The 24465-nt window shown below is 42.2% G+C and overlaps 1 protein-coding gene across 13 annotated transcripts in view; it reads right to left on the bottom strand.

Annotated features, from left to right (window-relative positions):
- Positions 1-24465, bottom strand: part of LOC144506416 (dystrophin-like) — a 1861003-nt gene that overhangs the window by 1165184 nt on the left and 671354 nt on the right. For 10 of the 13 annotated variants that reach the window (XM_078232507.1, XM_078232503.1, XM_078232508.1 and 7 more), the window contains exons 9-11: positions 24201-24311; positions 3683-3871; positions 3174-3355 (exon numbers count right to left, since the gene is read on the bottom strand). In XM_078232507.1, the coding sequence (XP_078088633.1) occupies positions 3174-3355; positions 3683-3871; positions 24201-24311 (482 nt within the window). The remainder of the gene's footprint in view (positions 1-3173; positions 3356-3682; positions 3872-24200; positions 24312-24465) is intronic. The other 3 variants (XM_078232509.1, XM_078232515.1, XM_078232516.1) reach the window with 1 other exon arrangement.

The raw sequence follows: 24465 nt of genomic DNA, 5'->3' as shown, positions 1-24465 counted from the left end.
CCCTAACAACCGTTCCTTAAAAGACTGCCACATACCAGATGTGGATTTACCCTCAAACAGCCTCTCCCAATCAAGAGCTGCCAATTTGTGCCTTATCCCAATAAAGTTAGCCTTCCCCCAATCCAACACCTTACCCTTGGGACACCACTCATCCTTTTCCATCACTATCCTAAAGCTAACAGAATTGTGGTCACTATTTGCCACATGTTCCCCAACCAAAACTTTGAAGACCTGACCGGGCTCATTCCCCAGTACCAGGTCCAGTATAGCCCCCTCTCTAGTCGGGCTGTCCACATATTGTTCCAACGAACCCTCCTGTACACATTTTACAAATTCCTCCCCATCCAGAGTCCCTGCCCTCAGCAATTTCCAGTCTATACCAGGGAAATTGAAGTCTCCCACTACAACAACCCTATATTTCCTGCACCTATCCAGTATCTCCTGACATATCCATTCTTCCACTTCCCTTGGGCTGTTGGGGGGCCTGTAGTACACCCCCAACATAGTGACTGCGCCTTTCCTGTTTCTAAGCTCCACCCAGAGTGACTCGCTACACGACTCCTCCGAATTGTCCTCCCTCTGCACCGCTGTAATATGCTCTCCAACCAATACCGCTACTCCCCCACCTCTTTTGGCCCCTCCTCTGTCTCGCCTAAAACACTTGTACCCTGGAATATTCAGCTGCCAGTCCTGTCCCTCTTTCAACCAAGTCTCTGTCACCGCAACCACATCCAAATTCCTCGTGCGCATTAAGGCCCCAAGTTCGTCTGTTTTACCTGCTACGCTCCTTGCATGGAAGTATAAGCACTCCAGACCCCCAGGCTCAGTGAGGTCGTCCTCCCCCAGAGTGCTCTTCTTCTTTGCCAGCCTTGTCCCAGCCCCAAGCTCGTCCCCAGCCACCACACTTATAGACCTAATAGTTTGATCCCCACCCCCCTGCCATACTAGTTTAAACCCCCCCGAACTGCATTAGCAAAGCTCCCAGCCAGGATATTTGTGCCCTTCCAACTTAGTTGTGACCCCTCCCTCTTGTACAGGTGCCATCCCCTCCTGAAAACCTCCCATTGGTCTATGAAAATAAAGCCCTCCCTCCTGGACCAGTCCTTTAGCCAGGCATTCATTTGAACCAACCCCCTATTCTTAGCCTCACTGGCACGAGGCATTGGGAGCAGCCCAGAGATGGCCACCCTAGTGACCCTACTTTTTAACCTATTTCCCAACTCCCTGAATTGCTCTCTTAGGACCCCCCTACTCTTCCTATCTACGTCATTTCCACCAATGTGTATAATGACATCCGTTTCTTTATCTTCCCCTTTTAATATGCCTCCTATCCGCTCGGAGACATCCGTGACCCCAGCACCAGGTAGGCAGACTACCATCCTGGAGTCCCGTTCGCCCCCACAGAATCGCCTGTCTGTGCCTCTAACTGACGCATCCCCCACCACTATCGCTCTCCTAACCCCTCTCTTCCCTTTCCGGGCCACAGAGCCTGACTGTGTGCCAGTGACCTGGTCACTGTGTCTTACCCCTGGAGAGGCACACTCCTCCACACTATCTAAAACAATGTACCTGTTTTGGAGTGGGACAACCACAGGTGACCCCTCTTCTAACTGTCCACTCCCCTCCCCTCTCACACCTGTCACCAAGCCCTTCCTATTTTGAGACACCTCTGGAGTCCTCCCTTGTACTTTACCCTTCTGCCCTTTACTCCTCCTAACTGTGACCCACGTGTCATTCTCCCGATGCCCCGGTGTAACTAGTTGCCTATAACTGCTGTCAATTTTTCTCCCATTTTCCCTGACTAGGCTAAGGTCAGCGATCTGCAGCTCCAGTTCCCTAACACGGTCCCTTAAGAGCTGCAGTTCCACGCACCTGGCACATATGTGAACCTCTGGGAAGCTAGGTGTTTGCAGGAACTCCCACATCCCACATCGGAAGCACTGATCTGGCCGATCACTCATACCTGCCATTATCCTTTACAGGGTTGGGTAAAAAATAACTAGCCTTGCCCTTTCAGCCCAAGCCCTGTGAGCCAAAGCCCTTATAGTGCACACTCTGCTACCCACTCACTACACTGCCCGCTCCCGACGCTGCCCGCTGTATAGTGCAGACGGCTTTTTATGCTCCCGGCGAACCCCCCCGGTAACTGCCTTTTATACTAAGACTCAACCTCCCAGAATCCCCTTCAGCTGACCTCACTTCCTCAATTCAAAACCCTGAAAAAAGCCCGCGAAATATACTAGGAATACCCTTAAATGAATAAATGAATAATTAAATCACTTCTTAGCTTACTCTCAGCACTCCTGCTAAGACTCTCTCCCCCAGTCTCACTCCAGTTAAACAAAGTAATGGAAGGATTCCTCAAGCTGATTATGAATCCATTGAGCAAGGCCTCCCTCCTGAGGTGGGTGGCACAGTGGTTAGCACTGCTGCCTCTGAGCGCCACGCACCCAGTTCAATTCCAGCCTCGGGTCGCTGTCTGTGTGGAGTTTGCACATTCTCCCTGTGTCTGTGTGGGTTTCCTGTGGTTTCCTCTCACACTCCAAAGATGTGTGGGTTAGGTTGATTGGCCATACTAAATTGCCACTAAGTGTCAGGGGGATTGGCAGGGTAAACACATGGGTTTACAGGGATGGGGCCTGGGTGGAATTGTTGTCGGCGCAGGCTTGATGGGCCGAATGGCCTCCTTCCACACTATAGGGATTTTATGATTCTAACCTTATAAAATCTAGACCACAGTCTACTATATAATCAGCAGACATCATATCCAGCATGGAAAGGAAGCTGGAATTAGAGTCTGCCAAAGATAAATCATCAGTCTGACAGTCGAGAGAGGGTAAAGGGAGCAGTAATAAGTGAGTGAAACACATGATTGAAGATGATCAAAAGCACATTTAATTAATTAAAAGCAGTGTGGCTCACAGCATTCTACTACTTCTGCATTGATTCAAAATGGTACAATGTCATCTCTGTCTCATGTGTATGCAAAGGGAATGAGATATCAACTAGAACTCAAAAGCAAACCTATGTTTTGATATTCAAACTAAATACAATGTTTTATCAATTATTTTGCAACCATGTCAGCATACGGCTTGAAGCCAAATTAGCAAATGATTGTTTCATACTAAAGAGGTTTGGAAATCTGTCCAGGATAGATAATACCATTTACTTACTTGCTTTGTCTCTCCATGCTGGCTACCCTGAGATTTTCCCACCGGGAGTTCAGCAAGTTCATCTGTTCTCGGATTTCATTTTCTTCATCTTCTGTTAATTTTCCTTCTGCAATTAGCTGATTCCCAGCCTGTAGAATGTTACCCACACTACCTTGATGTGCTGTTAACTCCATCATAAAACCCTGCCAAAAAAATGAGGTAAAACATGCATTGGCGTGTGACGTTCCAACAAATAGAAAACGGACAGAAAAGGAAAACTTCATTGTTGCCGAATTAAGCTCCAAAAGTGTATTGACTTTGGTGAGAGTAAATTGCAACTCAACAGCAACTTTTAATTTACTTTGGACCCTTAATACCTAAAAAAAATTCCAAGGTGCTTCACAAAGCAAAGCGATATTAACCAAATGAGGATATGTTAAAAGAGGTACCTTCATATTTATGGCTTAAATAAGTAGCATGGAATAAGTACCTCCCTATTTCCACCCCTAACCTTTAGCTAATGCACTTACCTCATGGGCATGAAACTGCTCCTTGACCTCCTCCACATCATCGGAGACCCTGCCCTGAGCCTGCAGTGAATCCTCAGCTGAAAGCAACCAGGTTAGCACTACCTCTAATGCAGTCTGGTAGCCATCGAGATCCACTTCTGCTTCCATCAGTAGGCTTCCAGCTGGCTTCTCTACCGAGGGCTCCGAGAGCTGTTCAATGTGAAAGAGAGAGGAATTTCTTCAATTAAAAACAGGTCAAGTGTTCCACTACGTTAGATAAATAATCAAGACAATTACACTATATATGAAACTAGAAAGGAATTAGGATCTGGTTTCATTTTCTTACCATCTCCAGAGAATTTGTTCTAAATTCAAGAGCTAGTTATTAATAGCTGATAATTCTTATGCTTACTTGTCCCTTTCATATTCAGAAAGGGACATGATTGGATTCTGCACTATTCATTACATTGTTTATTCACAAATAGAAGAACCATTTTAACTGCACAATACATCCATACTGATTAATCTTTCTGGGACTTAGCAGTTTTGCAATTTCACTTAAATAAAACAAACAACCCATTCAGTCTTTCACTTTTAAGAATAAATTAAGTTTTTCACAAGAATATTGAATTGGGTTTTGCCTCTGGCATAGTTAACAACATCATGATTCTGGATCTGGTTGTAGTTGTAGCAGAAATAAAACAGCAAATAAACTTCCAACCAACATTCCAACAACACCTCACTCCAGCATTCCACCCATTTCTCTTCTCTCCTATCCTTCTCTATTTCCATCACCAGAGTCAATGGGCTGGATTTAATCAGCCCACCCTGGTCTCACCTACTGGTTGGAAAACTACAGACCAGGTGCTGGAAAATTAGATTCTTGGTGGCAGTGCAGACTTGAAAGGCCGAAGGGCCTCCTTCTGTGCTACGTGACCATCAGGCACTCATTTGGCCTTTCCTGGGATTCAGGAACCTGGCAGCAGAAATACTGCCCACCAACAGTAGCCCGCCAATTAGAGGCTGTCGTCTTGCCAATGCCACTGCAGTAGCCAGTGCTGGCCATGCACTTACCAGAGGCCCAGGATCACTGTGGACCCCAGGTCTAAGGTAATGAGAGTAGATAGGGATTCTGGGTGGGGATCACTGGAGTGATTTTTGGGGGATTGGAGACAAGGGCAGTGGGGAGGCTTTCAGTGGGCACCCCCTTCCTGATGCCAGATCTCTCTGCCAGGCACTATGTGCCTGATAATGAGGGATGCAGAGAAATCAGAGGATGTTTGAACAAATGGATGGTGTCAACGCTTGTCACAGTTTTCTGTTTCTATTTCCTGAGTCCTCTTGCATCAACTGAAAAATTATCCATTTGCACATAAACAATTTTCCAAACACTAACCTCAGTAAGGGATAAGAGGTGAAAATAATATTGAAGTAATGCAATATTCCAATTGTACTGCCCAAAAGTCCACTAATTTTTAACAAGGTAATAAATCCCACTTTAGTTTCATTTTTTTCCCACGCATTGGATGAATGGGATAAGAGTCCAGAAACCCTGACAGCTTGTCAGAACAGTCCTGTGGTATAATTAAAGCAGCAGGCTGAATGTTCGGGTGGAACTTCAATTCAGCAAAGTTTTGCCCCTTTGTGGCATTGCTGGGGAAATGTTACCATTTTCTAGAATTAGTATATTTTAATCTGATGTTGATTTACAGGTTTAAATCTTCCCCTGTTAATCAACCCTGTGCAAGGTGAACACTATCCTTCTGTACAGCTCTGACATTTCCAAAAATTTACTCCACCACTCCAGAAATTTGAAACACACCTTTCCACAACATATAGATGCCTCTCATATTCCTAAGCACATGGCATTGGAAATAATTGTGCGATTGTTGCCCTTGAGTTCCTGCTGTTCAATTTTGGTTCTTTCACATTCTCTCTGCATGACCTCTATTGTAGTATTTCCTGTGTTACTGGTTTTGACATGAATAACAACATCAAACAGATTGCATCCTTTTCAAAAAAATTAGCCCACCTACTGTGTTATATAACTTACTCTGGCACCTGCAAGGCAACACCAATCAAGACTTGATCTCAACTGCAAAAATCTAAGCCTTTCTATCTCCTGTATTACTGCACAAATACTTGCTCGAAATGGTTACTTGATAAAGAGTGGGAACCCAGCCTGATTTTTTTGCTTCTTATCCTCGGGATGCAAAGGCTAAGTTTATCATTCCAACCACTCTGGCTGAGAATCAAATCTGGGACCTTTCTGATCTGTATCACTTAATAACATAGCAATATTGTAGGCATTAAGGAGCATCCACAATTCAGTAGGAAGCCTGGATTGGTGGGTTAGAGTAAAACAGAAGTGACCTTTGATGAGTCAAATGGCCTTTTTCATCCTCAATTATTTTTGATTACACTCTCATACATTACACCGGGGGTGCATTTATCCTCTTGCCCATCATGTGTGCAATTAAAGTTTTCAGTGAACTTCTGTTGCAGCAAAGGCAACATCAGAAAGCAAACCGTGATTTTATCTTCTGACCCGGCCCATTCTGCCTCTTGTTTAAGTTTTGAAAAGTGTGTGTAAACAGTATCAATTAAAGTTGCCATTTGTTTCAAAGTTTGAATCCATATGCTCCATTCATCATGGAAGGTGTGAATTAAACAAGCTGGTGTTTTTAGCACCACTCGTATTTTAAACTATATTTCATACTTAAGTACCACATAAAAGTAAGCACAAACCCACAAAACATTGAGTTCTTTAAATAAGACACCAGTGTGTTCAGTCTTCTCAATTGCATTTTAATGTCTACTTTCAAGTGCCAAGATTATAGACTTAAACATATTAATAAGCCATATTACATACCAATGGATTCTGAATTAAACTCTACAGTGAAACAGTAAATATTCTTTTTTGCTGCCATTTTTATAAGGGACATTTTGTGTAAAATGATTTTAACACCTCAGTTGTAATATTTCTCTACACGACTGAATGATGAATTTCCCAGACAAATTAAGTTGTAAAGGCCATTTGATGCATGAAGAACGTGAAGATTTTAAAGTCTATACATATATAAAACTCATACTATAGCGTCTAATAAGTTACATGGTCTACTCAGAGATAAACCAGCATCATAGGGGCGGCATGGTGGCACAGTAGTTAGCACTGCTGCCTCACAGTGCCACGGACCTGGGTTCAATTCCCAGCTTGGGTGACTGTGTGGGGTTTGCACATTTTCCCCATGTCTGCTTGGGATTCCTCCAGGTGCTCCGGTTTCCTCCCACAGTCCAAAGATGTGTGGGTTAAGTGGATTGACCATGCTAAATTGCCACTTGGTGTCAGGAGAACTAGCTAGGGTAAATGCATAGGGTTATGGGGATAGGGCCTGGGCGGGATTGTGGTCAGTGCGGACTCGGTGGGCCAACTGGCCTCCTTCTGGATTCAATGATCTAACTAAAGAAACTGAAACATGCAGACAATTAAGTTTATTTTGGCAATTATTCAATGTTGAAGACAATAAATATTTCATAATTTCAAAAAGGAGATGAACAAATATTCAATATTATTTACAGTATTTCTTAGAAAGAACATTTTCTTTTCTTCCTTGCATAGATCATATTTAATGCAATCATGCAAATAGGCTGAAGAAAATCAACAAAATGTGTATCCTTCCTCTCGTCAGTAAAATATTTCTGAACTCACCTTCTACATTTTGATCACTTAATTATTTCTGATATTTTAATTGAGTCAAAATGTTAGTGCCTTTTGCAAATTATAAATCTGTATTATAAATTAAATCCATGTAAAAGTCAGAAACAACTAAATGTCACATCTATTACTAGGCATGAAAGGTTCAGCCTAAATGAGAAAGATCATTCTAAAGTAGCAGTTAGGGATGGAGGCTGAAGCAAATCTAAAAACACTTCAACAATGTTAATTAGAGTCTGTTTGGAAAAAATTACTCCCAGTGCCAGGGAAACTAGAATTAAAAATGGCAGCACACATGTAAGTGAGTCAAAGAAAAAGTCTCTATACACCCAAAACACATTTTGTGCCTAGTGATTAGTAATAATGTCAGTTCACAGAGAGACTTACACTTTGTTTGATATTGATATAGTCTATGGATTGGGAAGGATAAATAACCATTCTTGATCTTTGTTCATTTTGCACTTCTTCAGTGATCGACTGGTGTGGGTGATACCTCAGTCTGGGCTCGCGAATGTATTGCCTACTCTATCACATACTCATACTAGTCTGTGTCATGCCCAGTAAAGGCACTCATTTTCATAAATTTAAATATGGATTTTGCATGAAAGTTTCAAGCATGGTCTTTTATTTAAAATGAACATTGATGAACTGTTAAGATTGTGACCAAGGGTCAGGTGACCTTTGCAACTTCAACAGACCATCTAAGCTTCCAGAAAGTTGTAATCTATATCACCCTTGGTGGGGGACCTCCGATTTAAATTAACACATCAAGATGAATACTATCTATGGAATACATACTTGCCACTGTTTGGGGATTTAACCGAAACAAGTCCAGATTCTGTGGGTATGATCCTACTGGCTGTTCATGCTACACTCCTGCTGCAGTGAAGTCGAAGAATTTGGCACCCAGCTAAATCTCCATTCACTGTAGCAAGATGGGCAAGTCCCACCAGCATGAATGGCCGTAACATTCTGGCCCATGTCTCTGAGTTGGCATCCTAACAATGAGTTCTTGGCAGAAACCTATTCATCTTGAATAAGTGAAAAACTCATTTGCTATCTCCATTGTATAGTAATAGCTATGAGCTAAGCTTCCAGGTGGATAATATTAGAATTGTGACCAAAAACAGCAGGAAATAATAAGTTTTTATCTGAAGATGCAGAAAGATCAGGGCAGTCTGCAAAAGAACACCAAAAGAGACAGTAACCGTAGCAAAAGGCTGTGTAATCTTTGCCTTTAAGGGCCAGAAGGCCATACATCTTAAAGAGCCTCCCATTATGATTCCAAAACTCTCGGGGTGGGATTTTCTGGCCTCGCTCGCCACGAAACCGGAAAATCCCACCTGAAGTCAACGGACCTTTCAATGGTTTGCCCCTCGCCCGCTCCCATTCCCGTAGCGGGTAGGACAGTAAAATTCACCCCCAGGTCAATTTGTAAATAAGTTTGAACTCCTAATACAAAAACCACAGGTGCCTAACTTTGTGACTTGCAGAACAATAATCTCTTTGAGGGAATTCTGCAACTTTCCAGATATCTGACTTCAGCTATTTGAGCCAATCTGAACTACAATTCAAGAGTTCAAAAAGATTCTGTTTTAATGAATTGTTCTTTGACCACAAATCTAACATATGAATTGTTAACTATTCTTTTCCTTTAACTTGTTGTGGACGGAGAAAGAACGGCTGCAACAATGATTTAACAACAATATTGGTAATGGTGGCTTTAAAATGGTTATTCTGTTTGAGAGTGAAGCATGCTGGGAATTTTGGTCAATTTATAGATTACAACCAGACCTAGGTCGTAAAGAGGCTCTGGTCCGGGAGCTGTGATCTGAAGCTTCCTGTATTGGTCAGATCAGTTGTTTACATTAACTGAGACAGCGCGGTTCTGATTTATGGTTGCTACGTATGGGACATGTAAAATGAGCTAAGTATCATGGCTTCATTCAAAAGTAATTTCACTGGATGTTTGAGCCATGTGACCAGTTCCTGGTAACACAATTGGCTGGATGACAGAGAATCTTCCAGAAGCGAGTGGAGAATTGTGGATAAAAGACATGCGAGTCCTTTGTTTGGCAGCGATAACTTCAAGAGAACAACCATCGCAACAAGATCTTGTACCCTGAAGGAGACTTCGAAGAGAACTAGAAGGTAGATTCAACATAGAGGATATTTCTTGGCCCAGGTTTTCCTAAACTTGGTAGTATCTATTTTCAGTTAGATAGTTAAAATTGATGTTCAGTTAAAGTTCAGTAAAGAGTTAATGAGTTGCAACTGTTTATGTTTGAGTTAGAATCATAGAATCCTTACAGTACAGAAGGAGGCCATTTGGCCCATCGAGTCTGTACCGACCATAATCCCATCCAGGCCCTATCCCCCGTAACTCTGCACATTTACCCTACTAATTCCCCTGACACTAGGGTCAATTTAGCATGGCCTAGCAACTTAACTCGCACATCTTTGAACTGTGGGAGGGAACCAGAGCACCCGGAGGAAACCCACGCAGACACGGGGAGAACGTGCAAATTCCACACAGACAGTGATCCTAGGCCAGAATTGAACCCGGGTCCTTGGCGCTGAGGCAGCAGTGTGAACCACTGTGCCGCCCCTAGTTGATACTAGAAGTGTTAAATAAAGAAATAATTGAATTACTGTCCTTGGTACTAGGAGTGTTAAATCAAGTTGGTAGTAGAGTTGGTACTAGAGTACGAACTAGAGTTGGTACTCGAAGTGTTAAATAAAGAAAGAATTGAATTACTGTCCTTGTTTGTCTCATTAAACTGGAATGCTTGGAAGCTGTTTAAATTGAAGCTGTATAACATTGTTATTTTGGTTGCACTAATAGCAGTGTACTATCATCTTTCATTGTATCTTTTTCAGTGGTAGTTGTGTGAAGGACAATGCATTTAGATTTTCAGGGTGAATGTGTGAATAAATAATGCTCATTATTTAAACCCACAGAAACTTGCTAAGTTGTGAACCTTTCTTTCTAAATTGACCACACATTCCAGGAGCTAAAAACCATACTTATCTTCCTCTCCAGGACCGTACTGATTATAGACAGTAAGGAAAGGGCACAGGATTTCAGTTTATCTCACCCCCCCCCGCCCCCACCCCCATAACATCTGGGCCACGATTTTCCCATGCCGCTGAGCTAAGTTTGTAGCGCAGCGGGCAAGTGATTCTCACGTCGGCCGAAACGCGGGGTCCGCGCGAGCGTTTGCACCCCGCTTGTGTCTCCCAGCTCCGGATTTCCAGCGGCCCGTGCTCCCCACCAGAAATCTGCAGCGAGGCACCAAGACCATTTAAATATAATTTAAGTACAATTATCAGGCACGGGACTGAAGTCTCCGGGCCCGTTAGCATCTCGCACCCCACCAGACTATTCCATTCCAGCAGGGATTGCAGTAGCAATCTAGCAAATTTATAATGGTCATATCACCTAACCTGCACATCTTTTGGACTGGGGAGGAAACTGGAGCACCCGGAGGAAACCCACGCACACAGGGAGAATGTGCAAACTCCACACAGACAGTGACCCAATCCGAGAATCGAACTTGGGTCCCTGGCGCTCTGAGGCAGCAGTGCTAACCACTGTGTCACTGCGGGGCAATCGGGGCTCCCCCGAGGGTTGGGCAGTGGGAAGGTGCCCCCTGGGCATTGGCAGCCTGGCACTGCCAGACCGTGCCCCTTGTACCTGCTCAGGGGGCACCCTGGCACTGCCCATCAGGCATGGGGCAGTGCTAAAGGAGCGGGGCAATTGGGGGAGGGCTGGGGGTGGTCAGCCTGCTGCGAGCGTTGGAACTGTGGAGGGGAGGGGGGAAATCGGTGCGGGTGGGGGGGACAGGGCTGTGCCCAGGAATGGTCGAGGAGCCAGCGGGCCGGCAATGCATGGGTCGCAAGGCTGGCCAGCGATTGACCTAGCCAGCAATGGGGAGGCCATCAATGTGGGGCCACTGCACATGCATTGATCTCGGCACTGACAGATCGACACATGTGCAGTAGCCCATTCAGCACGCTGATTCCAGCCTTTCCCCTGAAATTTAATGACATTCACACCGTTGGCCTCTGCAGTGCACAGAGTGGGGGAGATTCTTCTCTGAACTCCCGCTGAAAGAAACGTGAATTACTCCAGTTTTCACACAAATTCGACATTTAGAATTTTTGGGGGGGAATTCCACCCCCTGATTTTGGAACTGATGAGGAGCCTTGCGAGTGTGCAAATCACTAAGTATCAGAAGATAAAGCCTGAAGCCCTCATTACTCCTTTCAGCAGCTACTGCTCCATCTCCGTGTCGTGTTGCAGATCAAAAGGAACTGCAATAACAGCCAGCAAAGAAGCTCCAGATCACCAGTTCTTTGCTCCCTATGTACACCTCGCTGCCAAATCCAGGAACTAACCACAATACTCCCAAAACACTCCATGGCTCTTCCACAAACCTGGCAGTTGCAAAGGCGAGTCAGAATCACCTTACCTGAGAGTTGGATGGCTGTTCCTTTAAAATCAGGCTAATGGAGAGGTTCCTCGTGCAACTGAATGCACATTGTTTGGTGAGTGACAAGCAAATGCTTTCAGCAGTCATGCATGGTACTTCAGCACCAACACACTGTGCAACATGGGAAAGCTGGGTCAGCCATGCTAGATGAAGCCAGGGTGTTGCATGGCCCACTCAGAGGGTGGGCTTCTGTAGCTAGCTGTGCTGGAGAGCCTACGGAGCCAAATTTGGGAGTCTAAGCATTTATGCTTTACATATTTGGGAGTTTAATATTGCTTTGCAATATATAAAAAAATGAAATGAGGTCAGGCACTGCCCTGCAGAGAAGGAGGTGGAGACATACTCAGGTGAATCTGATGCACCTCCTCCCAGTCTGTTCATAGCAGCGGAATTACAGGTCAGTCAGCAAGCTGCCTCCCTGCTTTCTTTAACAAAGAGCAATGTGTGACATTGGGTCAATCAATGATAAATCAACCTGAAATTTTAATTACATTACATGAAACATTAAAGTCCGATTCCAGCACACAAGCTGTTCTCAAATTACTTGCCTAGTCCCTGTCACCAGCTGACTTTACATTTCCTGATCTTGTTTAAAATGTTATTTCAGCATATGTATGAGAGTGGTGGTGCACCACTCTGGACCTTCAACCTTACTGAGATGGTTTATTTCATACAATTCCCCACAAAACACCTTTCTAATCACAAATTATGGAGCGGAGATGACAGCAAACAAAACACAACTGTTTGACCACCCTTAAGGGGAATCAGAAAGTGGTTCACTCTAAGTGGCTGATTCATTTTTTGCTACAACCTCAAGGATCAAAACTGGAGAGCAGACTATCCTCTCCGTTCAACTATGACGAACATGGTTAAGAAAACCAGGCAGAGGAGAAAATAGAAATTTATTTCCCAGAAGTAAAAATATGGATCAAATGTTTATTTTTCAAATCTCAAAGCTGACTCATTTTCCTCCCAATAAATGTGTTTGCAATTAGGGTTAGCATCGCTGACAAGACCAGTATTTTTAGTCCATTCTTAATTGCCCTCAGAGTAGGGCAGATGCAGTCAGTGTGACAAAGGTGCTCTCACAATGTTGTTCGATAGCAGGTTTCACAGCTGAGTGATCCAACAGGGTAAGCTCGTTGTTCCTCTTTCTCGTGGTTTCATATAACTGAGTGGTTTGTTAGGCAAATTCTCAGAGCGGTTAAAAATCACAAGAATGTAAGTAGTGGAAGCTGGAGAAGGCCTTTTGACCCCCTGAGCCTGCTCCACCATTCAACAAGACCATAGGTGATTTTCAACCTCAACTCCACCTTCCAAAACCATCCCCATGACTCTTAATTCCTAAAGTATTCAAACGACATTCAGTCTCAATCTTAAATATACTCAAGAACTCTGACACAGGGGATTCCAAAGATTCCCAACCTTCTAAGGAAAGACAGTTTTCCTCTTAAATGACTTAACCCTTATTCTGAGATTGTGACCCCATGTTTTGGATACCCTAGCTAGGGTAAACCAAAACTGCACACAGTACATAGAATCTCTCCAATGCAGAAGGAGGCCATTCGGCCCATCAAGTCTGCACTGACCATAATCCCACCCAGGCCCTATTCTCGTAACTCCACATATTTACCCTGCTAATCCCCTGACATTAGGGTCAATTTAGCATGGCCAGTCAACCTAACCTGCACAGGTATGGGCCAAATGCGGGCAATTGGGATTAGCTTAGGGGTTTAAAAAAAAAGGGCGGCATGGACAAGTTGGGCTGAAGGGCCTGTTTCCATGCTGTAAACCTCTATGACCCTATCTTTGGACTGTGGGAGGAAACTGGAGCACCCGGAGGAAACCCACGCAGCTACGGGGAGAATGAGCAATCTCCACACAGGCAGTGAAGGCCGGAATTGAACCCGGGTCCCTGGTGCTATGAGGCAGCAGTGCTAACCACTGTGCCACCATGCCGCCCCTCCAGATGTAGCCTTACCATTGTTCTGTGCAATTACAGCAAAACCTCATTATTCTTATGCTCTTTTTTAACAATAGTTAAGATATCTTGTACCTAATTGCTTGCTGTGCCTGCATTTTAACTTCCAACAATCCATGCACAGGAAACTCAAGTCCGTCCAAATGGAAACAGTTGAATGCAAGCTTATTGCTTGCATGGGGAACTGGAGTCATATATAACCCAAAATGGATAAGGAGGGCATGTTTCTTTTCCTCAAGCATATCATGACAATTTACAGAAATCCAATATCATTGAGTTCGCTTTCCCTGACAACAGCTTATAGCTCCAGAATTTTGAACCGTAATTCAAATTCTCCAACTGGCATGATGGGGTTTGAACTAAGTGTTCTGTGGATTATTAATTTGGTCCTTCAGCTGACTAATTCAGTAACATGACCACTACACTACAGTACCCTATAAATCATGCAGTTGTATTTTATAATTACTCAGAATCTATCATGAGGCTTATGCAAACAAATTATGTTTCCTATATTAAACGCAACTAATGGAAATAGGACAGGAGACAAACTCTATTCATGTAAATGTCAGTCCAATCAGGACTGAAAGCAGGCAAGTCAGCACGAGCTATGTTCAGGGCATCCCTAGTTTATAATGAGAATTCAAACAGACTTTAGAACTGCCTCCTTCTTTGCTTTTAACAATGCACCTGTGCCCATAATAAGTACACCATGTTGGATCCTTACGTGACCATTTCCTGCCTGAGACAAAGGTGAAACATCAATGAATTTCGAGCCCACATGGGTGGGGTATTTGCCTGCTGGACTCTACTTAAAAATGTCGAGATCCAATTGCTCTATCTGCAGAAACGAACTCTTCACTTTTATGAATCCAGCTAAAGTAAACATATTTACCTAATGTAGACATATAGATCCAAGTTTGTACTTCAGCTTGGGTCTTTATAATATACCTTTTGTTAATTCTTTCATGGGATGTAAGCATCGCCAGCGAAGCCAGCATTTATTACACATCCCAAATTGGCCCTTGAATGGAATGACTTGTTCGGCCATTTCAGAGGGGCAGTTAAGAGCCAACCACATAGCTGTGGATCTGGACTCACGCGTCGGCCAGACTGGGTAAGGCTATTAATGAACCAGGTGGGTTTTTATGACAATGGAATTCACATACATGTTCAGTGGAAATTTGACCGAGGTCAAATTTCTTCAACAAATTCACAAATTTCTTTTCAAGAAGCTGAATGTGCACTTAATAAGAAGTATTTCCTTTCCAGGATGGTTTACTGCAGCCAAATGATAGATTATTTCTTTCAATAATGTCCAATTACACAAAGAAATGTTCATTAGCTCTAATTCATATTTCTAGGCGCAACTCCAAAGCATTATTCTTTCCACTTACAAATTTTCTTACTTACACATTGTTTTATATCCAACATTCTTTGGCAGCCTAGAGCGAGGTTGGTTAAAAACTAATTAAACGACTTGCTCAGAAGAAAATGCAAATTAACTTGACATGGACATTGGGCGGAGTTTTCCTGTCCCACCCACCCCGGGAATTGTAGTGGGCGGGACACGGACCATGCAAAGGTCCGCTGACCTTGGGCAGGATTTTCCGGCTTTGGGCAAACATGACCAGGAAATCCTGCCCATTGTCTCCAAAAACTTCCAAGCACAGTGTCATTTTGGAGACGAAGTTGGAGAAACTGTGGAGGTGTGAAAATGGCAGCAAAGACACAACTCCATGATTTCCAACTGCACTCACAGGACCCCAAATTTTCACCAGCTAACATTCTTCCCTCCTGACTTGGGCAGCTCCACTGTGAGGGAAGGCATGCACTGGTTCTCACAATTTTTGTGGAGTCGAGCCACCTCAGAGTTGTTGTGAATCAAAACCTGGATGAGGAAACCATTTGAATGGCAAGTTAAAATGATCTTAACAGTGCCTCACATGCCAAGATAGCACTCCACTCAACTCCCATGGCACCTCGTACCCTCCATGCCAAGTAATGGTACTTCCACGCCCATTCCAACACTATAAACTCTGTTCAGAACTAATGAACTTCATGTAAATAACAGGATATCTGAAGAAGCTTTAGAAAACATTAATTTTTTTTCACAATGGCCCTAATAAACTAACAAATCAACTAGATCATTTAACGTATCAACTTTAGAAACTGCAAGCACTTGAAACCACTTTATCTTGGGTAAGAAAAGATTGTACAACTGACAGATTAGAGCAGCAAGCAAGAGCTGTCATTCAAGCAGTGTTTTCTCTGGGGTGCAGCCATTTCAACAGTATAATGGATGTCTGAGCTCTCAAACAATTATTTAACCCATAGCAATTTTTATCTGTTCTGGTCTGACAGTGCTCATTACTAATAAGTGAAAACTTACTTGCATTCAATGCCTTGTTACAAACATTTGTACAGAAACTTGTATGCTTAGTCACAGAAGTTGGATGAAAAGTAAGATCACCCACCAGTTTCCGTGTAGGAAAAGATAACAACACATTTAACAAAGAGATACGCCATGAGTTGTGAATTACCATGAACTGTTGGACAATTTGTGCCGCTCTGTCATCAGCCATACAAAATGAAAGCTCACTACCAATGTCCTCATGGATATCACACAAGTGTTACATTGTGCTGTAAACATCAATGAATCTCATCTTTAAGGCTGGTATTCCATGGTGTCAGGAGCCTGTTAATGATTCAAGTTATGAGCCTTGAAGTCAGCAAAAAGAATAATTGAGAATATGGAGTTCCACAAGAGGATAAATTGATCTTAGATATTATCTAGATTTTACTTTTCTTTCCGTCTCCACCTCTTAATTCAATCTTTCTTTCCCACTTTTCGTTGTATATCATTAGACTCAAATTCACACTATTTTTTTCCTGTCATTTTCTCTGTTTCTTTCCCTAGCTTTAAGCACCTTTGATTGAGGAGATAAACCATTGGGCATAAAACTCATGAAGTTCCATTTGCATTTCCAGCATTTTGCATTGCAAGTGTATGATCTGAAGAATGAAGTAAAAACCCCATTGATAGTGCTCGCCATGTGGTCCATTGCTTCAGCAATATCTGGGCCATTCTATCTTTAAATATACTATGAATTTTTAAAAACTCTTCAATATTTGAAATGAATTCTTAATTGATCTACAATATATTAAAAATCTATTATACTTGTATATTAAGTTGTCTAAATAATGCACACTTTCTGAAGGTCACACATATTCCAGTGGATTGGAAAACCTCAAATGTAATGTCGCAATTAAAGAAAGAGAGGCAGAGTGCATGAAACCAGAGAGTAGTTTGGTCAAAAACCTAGAACTCCTTTCCTACCAGCACTTTGGATGTATCTACACTACATGGCTTGCAGTGGTTCAAGAAGATGGCTCACCACCATCTCCTCAACTGCAGTTAGCAACAGGCAACAAACGCTGGCCCTGCCAGAAATCCCAGGAATAAATGTTAATCTTATGACTGTCATTGGGAAAATGTTCGAATCCATTATCAGGGAAGTGGTAGCACAACATTTTGAAAATAGTAATCCAATAAAGCAGACACAATATGGTTTTATGGAAGGGAAATTGTGTTTGATAAATTTATTAGAGTTCTTTGAGGACGTAACAGGCAGGGTGGGTAAAGGGGAAACCAATAGATGTAATGTACTTGGATTTCCAAAGGTAATTCAATAAGGGGCCATATAAAATGTTATGGCTCAGGAGAAGAGTTCATGGTGTTCAAGATAATATATTAGCAGGGATAAAGAATTGGGTAAGTAACAGGGAACAGAAAATCAGGATAAATGGATCATTTTCAGATTGCTAAGCTGTAACCAATGGAGTTTCACAGAGATCTGCGCTGGGGTTTCAACTATTTATGATTTATATCGATAATTGGATGAAGGGGCTGAATGTAATGTATTCAAATTTTTTGGTGATAAAGATAGGTGGGAAAGATAGTTATGAGGAGGATACAAAGGGCTGAATTTTATCAGGAGGAAGGAATTAAAGCCAGGGGCTGTTGTTATTGGACACTTCCCTGCACTATCCAGCATGGGAAAGACGCTGGGTGGGGTGCTAACTGGGTAATTGCATTAATAAGGCTTTAATTGGGACCATAAAGAGAGATAGCAGGCATTTTGCTGGAGTTAGGGAGGTTTCCTGCCACATGGGCAAGCCTCCAGCTTCATTGAGGCATGCAGCAGACAAGGACAGAGATGGGTGGGTATCAGAGCTGGATGCTTCAGGCCCAACGAGAGGGCTGCAGATGGGGAGGGCTATCCCAACGGTCCCAACAATTCCTCCCAGAGGAGTCCGTCTTTCTCAGCCCCCGAATTTATTATTTTTAGTTTATTCACTTGGGGGTACTATGAGGTCTTCCAGCTGCCTCAGCAATGCTGACCTCTGCTGTAGGTGCTGCTGAGGCTTCAGAGCTGGCAGCAAAGGAACCCGCCCCCTGTCCTTAAGTGGATGGCAGGCCTGAAGGGAGCCAATTGACAGTAAAGTCACCAGACTTATTCTGCGGCCGTCAATTGCGAGCTCACAACCCTCCTTAAGTCCCCACTTCAGGGTCAGGGGACCAGCAGTAAAGTTCAGCCCATAAGGCCCACAAAGATATATAGAGAGGTTAAATAAATGGGCAAAAGATTTGACAGAGTATAATGTGGGAAAATGTGAGGTTGCCCAAACTTTGGTAGCAAGTTTAGAAAAGCAAAATATTTTTTAGTTGGAGAGAGGCTGCAGAACTCTGCAATATGGAAGCATCTGAGAGTCATCATACATGAATCACAAAACGTCAGCATGCAGGTACAACAGTCATTAGAAAGGTAAATGAAACGTTGATGTTAGGAAAATAAGTATAGAAGTAGAGGAATCTTGCTCTAACTATTGAGGGCTTTAGTGAGCCCAGTATACAGTGTTAGTCACCCCATTTAAAGAGAGATATACCTCCATGGAAAGCAGTTCAGAGAAGGTTCAATAGGTTGACTCCCAGAATGAAAGGGCGATCTTATGAGGAAAGGTTCAGCAAGTTGGGCTGATATTCACTGGAGTTCAGGAGTAAGAGCTAACCTTATTGAAACATATAAGATTCTGAAGGGAACTTGATATAGTAGATATTGAGAGAATGTGTCCTATCATGGAGAAATTTAGAACAAGGCGGCACAGCTTCAAATTAAGGGATCTCTGGTTTACGATGGAGGGGAGGAGGAACTTCTTCTCTCAGAGAGTTGTTAATATTTGGAATTTTCTACCCAACAGCTGTGGAGGCTGAGTCGTTGAATATATTCGAGACTCTGAGTTAGACAGATTTTTGAATCACTGAGAGGTCAAGGATTATGGAGAGCAGGAAGATAAATGGAGTTGAGATCAACCATAATCTTATTGAATAGTGGAGCAGATGAGATGGCCTGCTCCTATTTCTATGTTGTTATCAATCCTATTGTTAGAAAACAATGTTAAGCCACTTTAAAAAAAATCATAAGATTAAACTTGACTACTATCCAGTTATTCAAAGGATTCTATTTTACAAATACTTTATTTTGCTATCTCTTAATACATCTTTCACAAACTTCTACCAAATTCTCTGACCCAGCATGAGCTATGGACAGCATATACAAAGAAATGTACTTGAAATAAGTTACTGTCAGTCAAATCCCTCATCTCAATAAATTTCAAATAAATCATAGCATTTCTAAAGCTAAGATAGCTATCTGCATATTGAATTCCCTGCCTCTCCTTCAAATTTGGTAATTGAACTGTAATGATGATGATCCGAGGAGGTCATTTGCCCCTTCTTGGTTTCCAAGAGAAAAGTATTGCATGTAGCCTACCAATATCATCCACAATAAAAAAAAAACATAAAGCAATTGTGCTCTCTTAGATGGACTTGTAACAGTGAAAATCAAGGAAGATATATCAACTTAATCAAAGCTGCCAGAACAAGGTAGAAGTATTCTACTTCTTTTCTGAAGAGCAAAAAAGGGACATCAGAAAAATCATCAGCACCAGTTACTGGAAGATTCAACAAGACAAGTATGAATATCACATGAAAATCAAAAATCTTAGACTGCACTGAGAATATGATGGACTTTCTGGTTGTGGGGAAATGCTCTGCCATCATTACAATAGGCCACTTACCACTATTCAAGCCAAGTTTATGAGATTATAACAGAGGCTATGAATTTGTAGTCTTCATGAATAAAATTGAATAGTGGAATGAGTCCAAAACTCCCAAAATTGCATGCAGTAAAACATTAATTTCAATTCATTACCATTGTTTTGTCTAATTCAAAACTGATCAACGTTTTCTTTATTCTTTCATGGGACATGGTACTACTCGCTAGGCAAGAATTTGCTACCCATTCCTATTGTCCTCAAGAAAGTGGTGGTGAGCCAGCTTCACAAACCGCTCTAGTCCATGTGGTGCAAGTATACCACAGTGCTGTTAGGAAGGGAATTCCACCATTTTGACCCAGCAACACTGAAGGAAAAGTGATGTAGTCCTAAATCAAGATTTTGTATGGCTTGGAGGGTAACCTGTAGATGGTGGTGTTTCCATGCATCTGCTGCCATTGTCCATCCAGCTGGTAGAGGTCACAAGTTTGGAGGTCAAAGTGAAGTACTGTAGTGCATCTTGGATATAGTACACACTGTTGCTGTGAGTTGGTGGTGGAGGGAGTGAAGATTTGTGAATGGAGTGGTAATTAAGCGAGCAGCTTTGTGCTGGATGGTGTCAAGCTTCTCGAGTGTTGTTGAAGCTGTACTCATCCAGCCAAGTGGAAAATATTCCATCACACTCCTGACTCGTATCTTGTAGATTGTGGACAGGCTTTGGGGAATCAGATGGCGAGTTATTCGCTGTACAATTACGAGCCTCTTATCTGCTCTTCTAGCTCCACTATTTATATGGCTGGTCCAGTTAAGTTCTGGTCAATGGCCACCTCAAGGATTTTGATAGTGGGAGATTCAGTGATGGTAATGTCATTGAATGTCAAAGGGGAGATGGTTAGATTTTCCCTATTAGAAGATGATCATTGCCTGGCACTTGTGTTTTATGAATGTTATTTGCTACTTATCAGCTCAAGTCTGAGTGATGTCCATGTCTTGCTGCATTTAGACATGGTCTGCTTCAGTATCTGAGAAGTCACAAATGGAACTAAGCATTATACAATCCTCAGCAAACAAGCTCACTTCTGACCTTAGGATGAAAGGAAGATAACTGATTCATCAGATGAAGTTGGTTGGGCCGAGAACACTATCCTCAGGATCTCCTGCAGCAATGTACTAGGACTAAAATTATTGGCTGGTAACAACCACGGCCATCTTCCTTTGTGCTAGGTATGGCTACAACTAGTGGAAAGATTTTTCTTTATTCTTTCACAGGATGTGGGCATTGCTGGCTAGGCCAGCATTTATTGCCCATCCCTAATTGCTGTTGAGAAGGGGCAAGTTTTCCCCAATTCCTATTGACTTCAATTTTGAATTGAATTGACTGATGTTTGGCATCTGTAATGTTGGGGACAGCAGAAGGAGGCCTAGATCCATCATTCACTTGACACTTCTGGCTGAGGGTGGTTTCTAAATGCTTCAGCTCAACTTTTACACTGATGTGCTGGGCTTCCCTATTAGTGAGGATGGGGATATTTATGGAGCCTTATTCTCTGGATAGTTGTTTAATTGACACCATCATTCAAGTTTGGATCTGACAGGACTTCAGAGCTTTGATCTGATCTGATGTGTTGCTTGTGTGATTGTAAGGCTCTGTTCACTGTTTCCACTGTTTAGCATGTTTGGAATCCTGTGTTGTATCTTCACCAGGTTGACACTTCATTTTTAGTTATGCTTCGTGCTGCTCCTGTTATACTCTCCTGTATTCTTCAATGATCCACGGCTTGAAGATAAGAAAGGGTACTTCGGGCCATGGGATTGCAAATTATGGTTGAATAGAGTTCTGCTGCTGATGGCCCCATGTGTCTAATGGTTACCCAGTTTTGTGTTCCTAGACCTATTTTAACTATTCCATTTAGCACAGTGATAGTGCCACACAACATGATAGAGGATATCTTTGATCTGAAGGTGGAATTTCTCTTCCCTTGTGGACTGTGTGGTGGTCACTCCTATGCACACTGTCATAAGTAGATGCATAGCTGAGGGGGACTGGTAGGTGGTAATCAGCAGGAGGTTTCCTTGCCAGTGTTTAACCTGATATCATGAGACACCATGGTTTCCAGGCTGAGGACTCTGACAGCAACTCCCTGCTGACTGTGTACCACTGTCCTGTCGCCTCTGGTCGGTTCATTATGTCAGTGGATGGCAATAGTGGTGTCTAGGACATTGTCTGTAAGGATGACCCCATGAGTCTGACTATGTCAAGTTGCCGCTTGACTATTCTGTGGCACAGTTCTCCAAGTTTTGGCAGCAAGGAGGACTCTGCAGGATCAACAGAGTTGGCTGTGCTGTTATTACCACTGCCTTACTTAATGCTAATTGGTGTGTTCAGTTTCATTCCTTTTTGACTCTTCTGTAGTAGTTTGATACAACTAAATGGCTCACTAGGCCATTTCAAAGGGCATTAATGATTCAACAACATAACTGTGTGTCTGAAGTCACATCGAGACCAGACCAGGTAAAGTTGCAGATGGGATTTTATAACAATTGACAATAGTTTCATCGCCAACATGTCTGAAACTAGCTTTTAAACCAGGTTTATTAATCAAATTTAAATTCCACCAGCTGCCATGGTAGGATTTGAATCTGTAACCCCAGAGCAATCTAGATCTCCAACACATGTAAAATTTCCAAAACCCACTTAACTAAATTCGCATTTGAGCTTCCTTATCAAAGGGATCTGGTTATCAGATGCTACAATCATTTTATACCCTTCCAGTTACTATTCAACTGGCAACCTCAGTGAAAACCAGCACAGTCTGATGTTCATCGGTTTCTTCCCATCCCTCTTATATCTGAATGCATATCTTTATAATTTTATCATCGTTTATTATTGTTTCAACACAAGCTTCACCATGATAAGCATCATCTACACACCTTGAATAAAAACTCCGCTCTTAATTTTACTGTATCGAGTCAGAAATGAAAAATTAAAACCAAGGGTGGAAGTTGACTGAGGCACGCTGAGGTGGTGAATCACAGATATATAATGTATAATTATAAATTTTCAGTTTAAAAAAATGAAACTAAAATAAGAATATTGCTTTTATGTAGGCCCAGCACAGCATAATCCATTCTATTCTCCTCCAGTTAATAACAGAGCAAACTTTATTTAGAACAGAATAGATCAGAGAAACTAGCATTACATGTGAGGACCATTGTTATAAAAATGGTAAGCTCTCAATGATATGCGTCTTATCACCACTAATAACTTGCTAATTTAAGATCCCCTAAACTCAATAGGTGGGGTATTACAGCCGCACTCGTCCAGGCACCAGAAATCTCACCTGAGGTCAATGGACTTTTCCATGGTCTGCCCCTCACCTACTACGATTCCCATGATGGCTGGAATGGGAAAATTCGCCCCAATGTCTCCTGTAGTTTGTTATTGAGATGTATGTCTTTTGAGCACGCAGTGAATTTGAACTAAGTTAAAAAGTGGAAGTAGCGACAGTTTGCAACCCAATACCTCTCTCTTCATTAGTGTTTTAAAGGCATATATTTTTGCTCACATTTTGTGCTATAAAACCTAAATTTTTATGCTGGAGGCAACCAGAAAACTAAGGTGCAAAAAGAAAATTGTATTTCTCCATTGATCTTTTAGTGCGAAGGGTATGTTAAAAGTCTACAGTCCAAATGTTTATTCAACAATGTAACAATATGAAATAGATCACTGAAATGGCTTTAAGTGCTTAAAGTAGTCTTCAAAGAGAAAAAATGGGCAGTCCAATCTTATACCTATAATTAAAATGACTATAGATATTGATAATGTTCTGGCTAATGTTCTTTTAAACAATGTAGAATGCTATTGTTAGTCAGTTCAGCACCAAATTTGTGGCATAGTGACAGAAATCAATAAACAAGGAAGCGCAATGCATACCGTGTGAAATGATTGTAGCCCTTGCTTGCTGCTTGCATTTGTACAAAATTAATGGCTTTGAGTAATTAATAAAAGCTTAGTTCACAATAGCATACAAAAGTTCACAACAGTTCTCAAAGCATTCATCATTAATCATTCACTTCATTTTTGGTGCTTCTACAAATGGTACATGCAGAGTTTTATTAGTTCCTAATCATAGAGCAGCAAGTCGATCTGTTCAGTGTAACCCACAAATACTGGCAGCATGAAATCAGAGGAAAGAACAAGCAAGTTGAGAAAACCATGCAGTGATGACAGACCTTTGGAGGGAGGTCCATTTTTTGGTCAGAAGACATAACGTAAGCAGCTTGCGTGTAGGCATAGCTTTTGTAGCGTTTAGAAGGTGAAGGAGTGCGTACGTGGACTGTGATCTAAAAGGGGGAAATTAGGAAAAGCACACAAATAATGTGGAAAGGGTGTCAGCAAGTAGAAAAATATGAACAACAAACATAAACTGAGTGAAGAAAACTTTGCAACACCACAAGAAATCTGCGCAATAATACTGCTCACAACGAATGACTTCTT

The sequence above is a fragment of the Mustelus asterias genome, chromosome 17, assembly GCF_964213995.1.
Source record: "Mustelus asterias chromosome 17, sMusAst1.hap1.1, whole genome shotgun sequence".
NCBI classification, from domain to species: domain Eukaryota; kingdom Metazoa; phylum Chordata; class Chondrichthyes; order Carcharhiniformes; family Triakidae; genus Mustelus; species Mustelus asterias.
The sequence above is the reverse complement of the archived record's forward strand: the minus strand, read 5'-3'. Positions and strand labels throughout refer to the sequence as shown.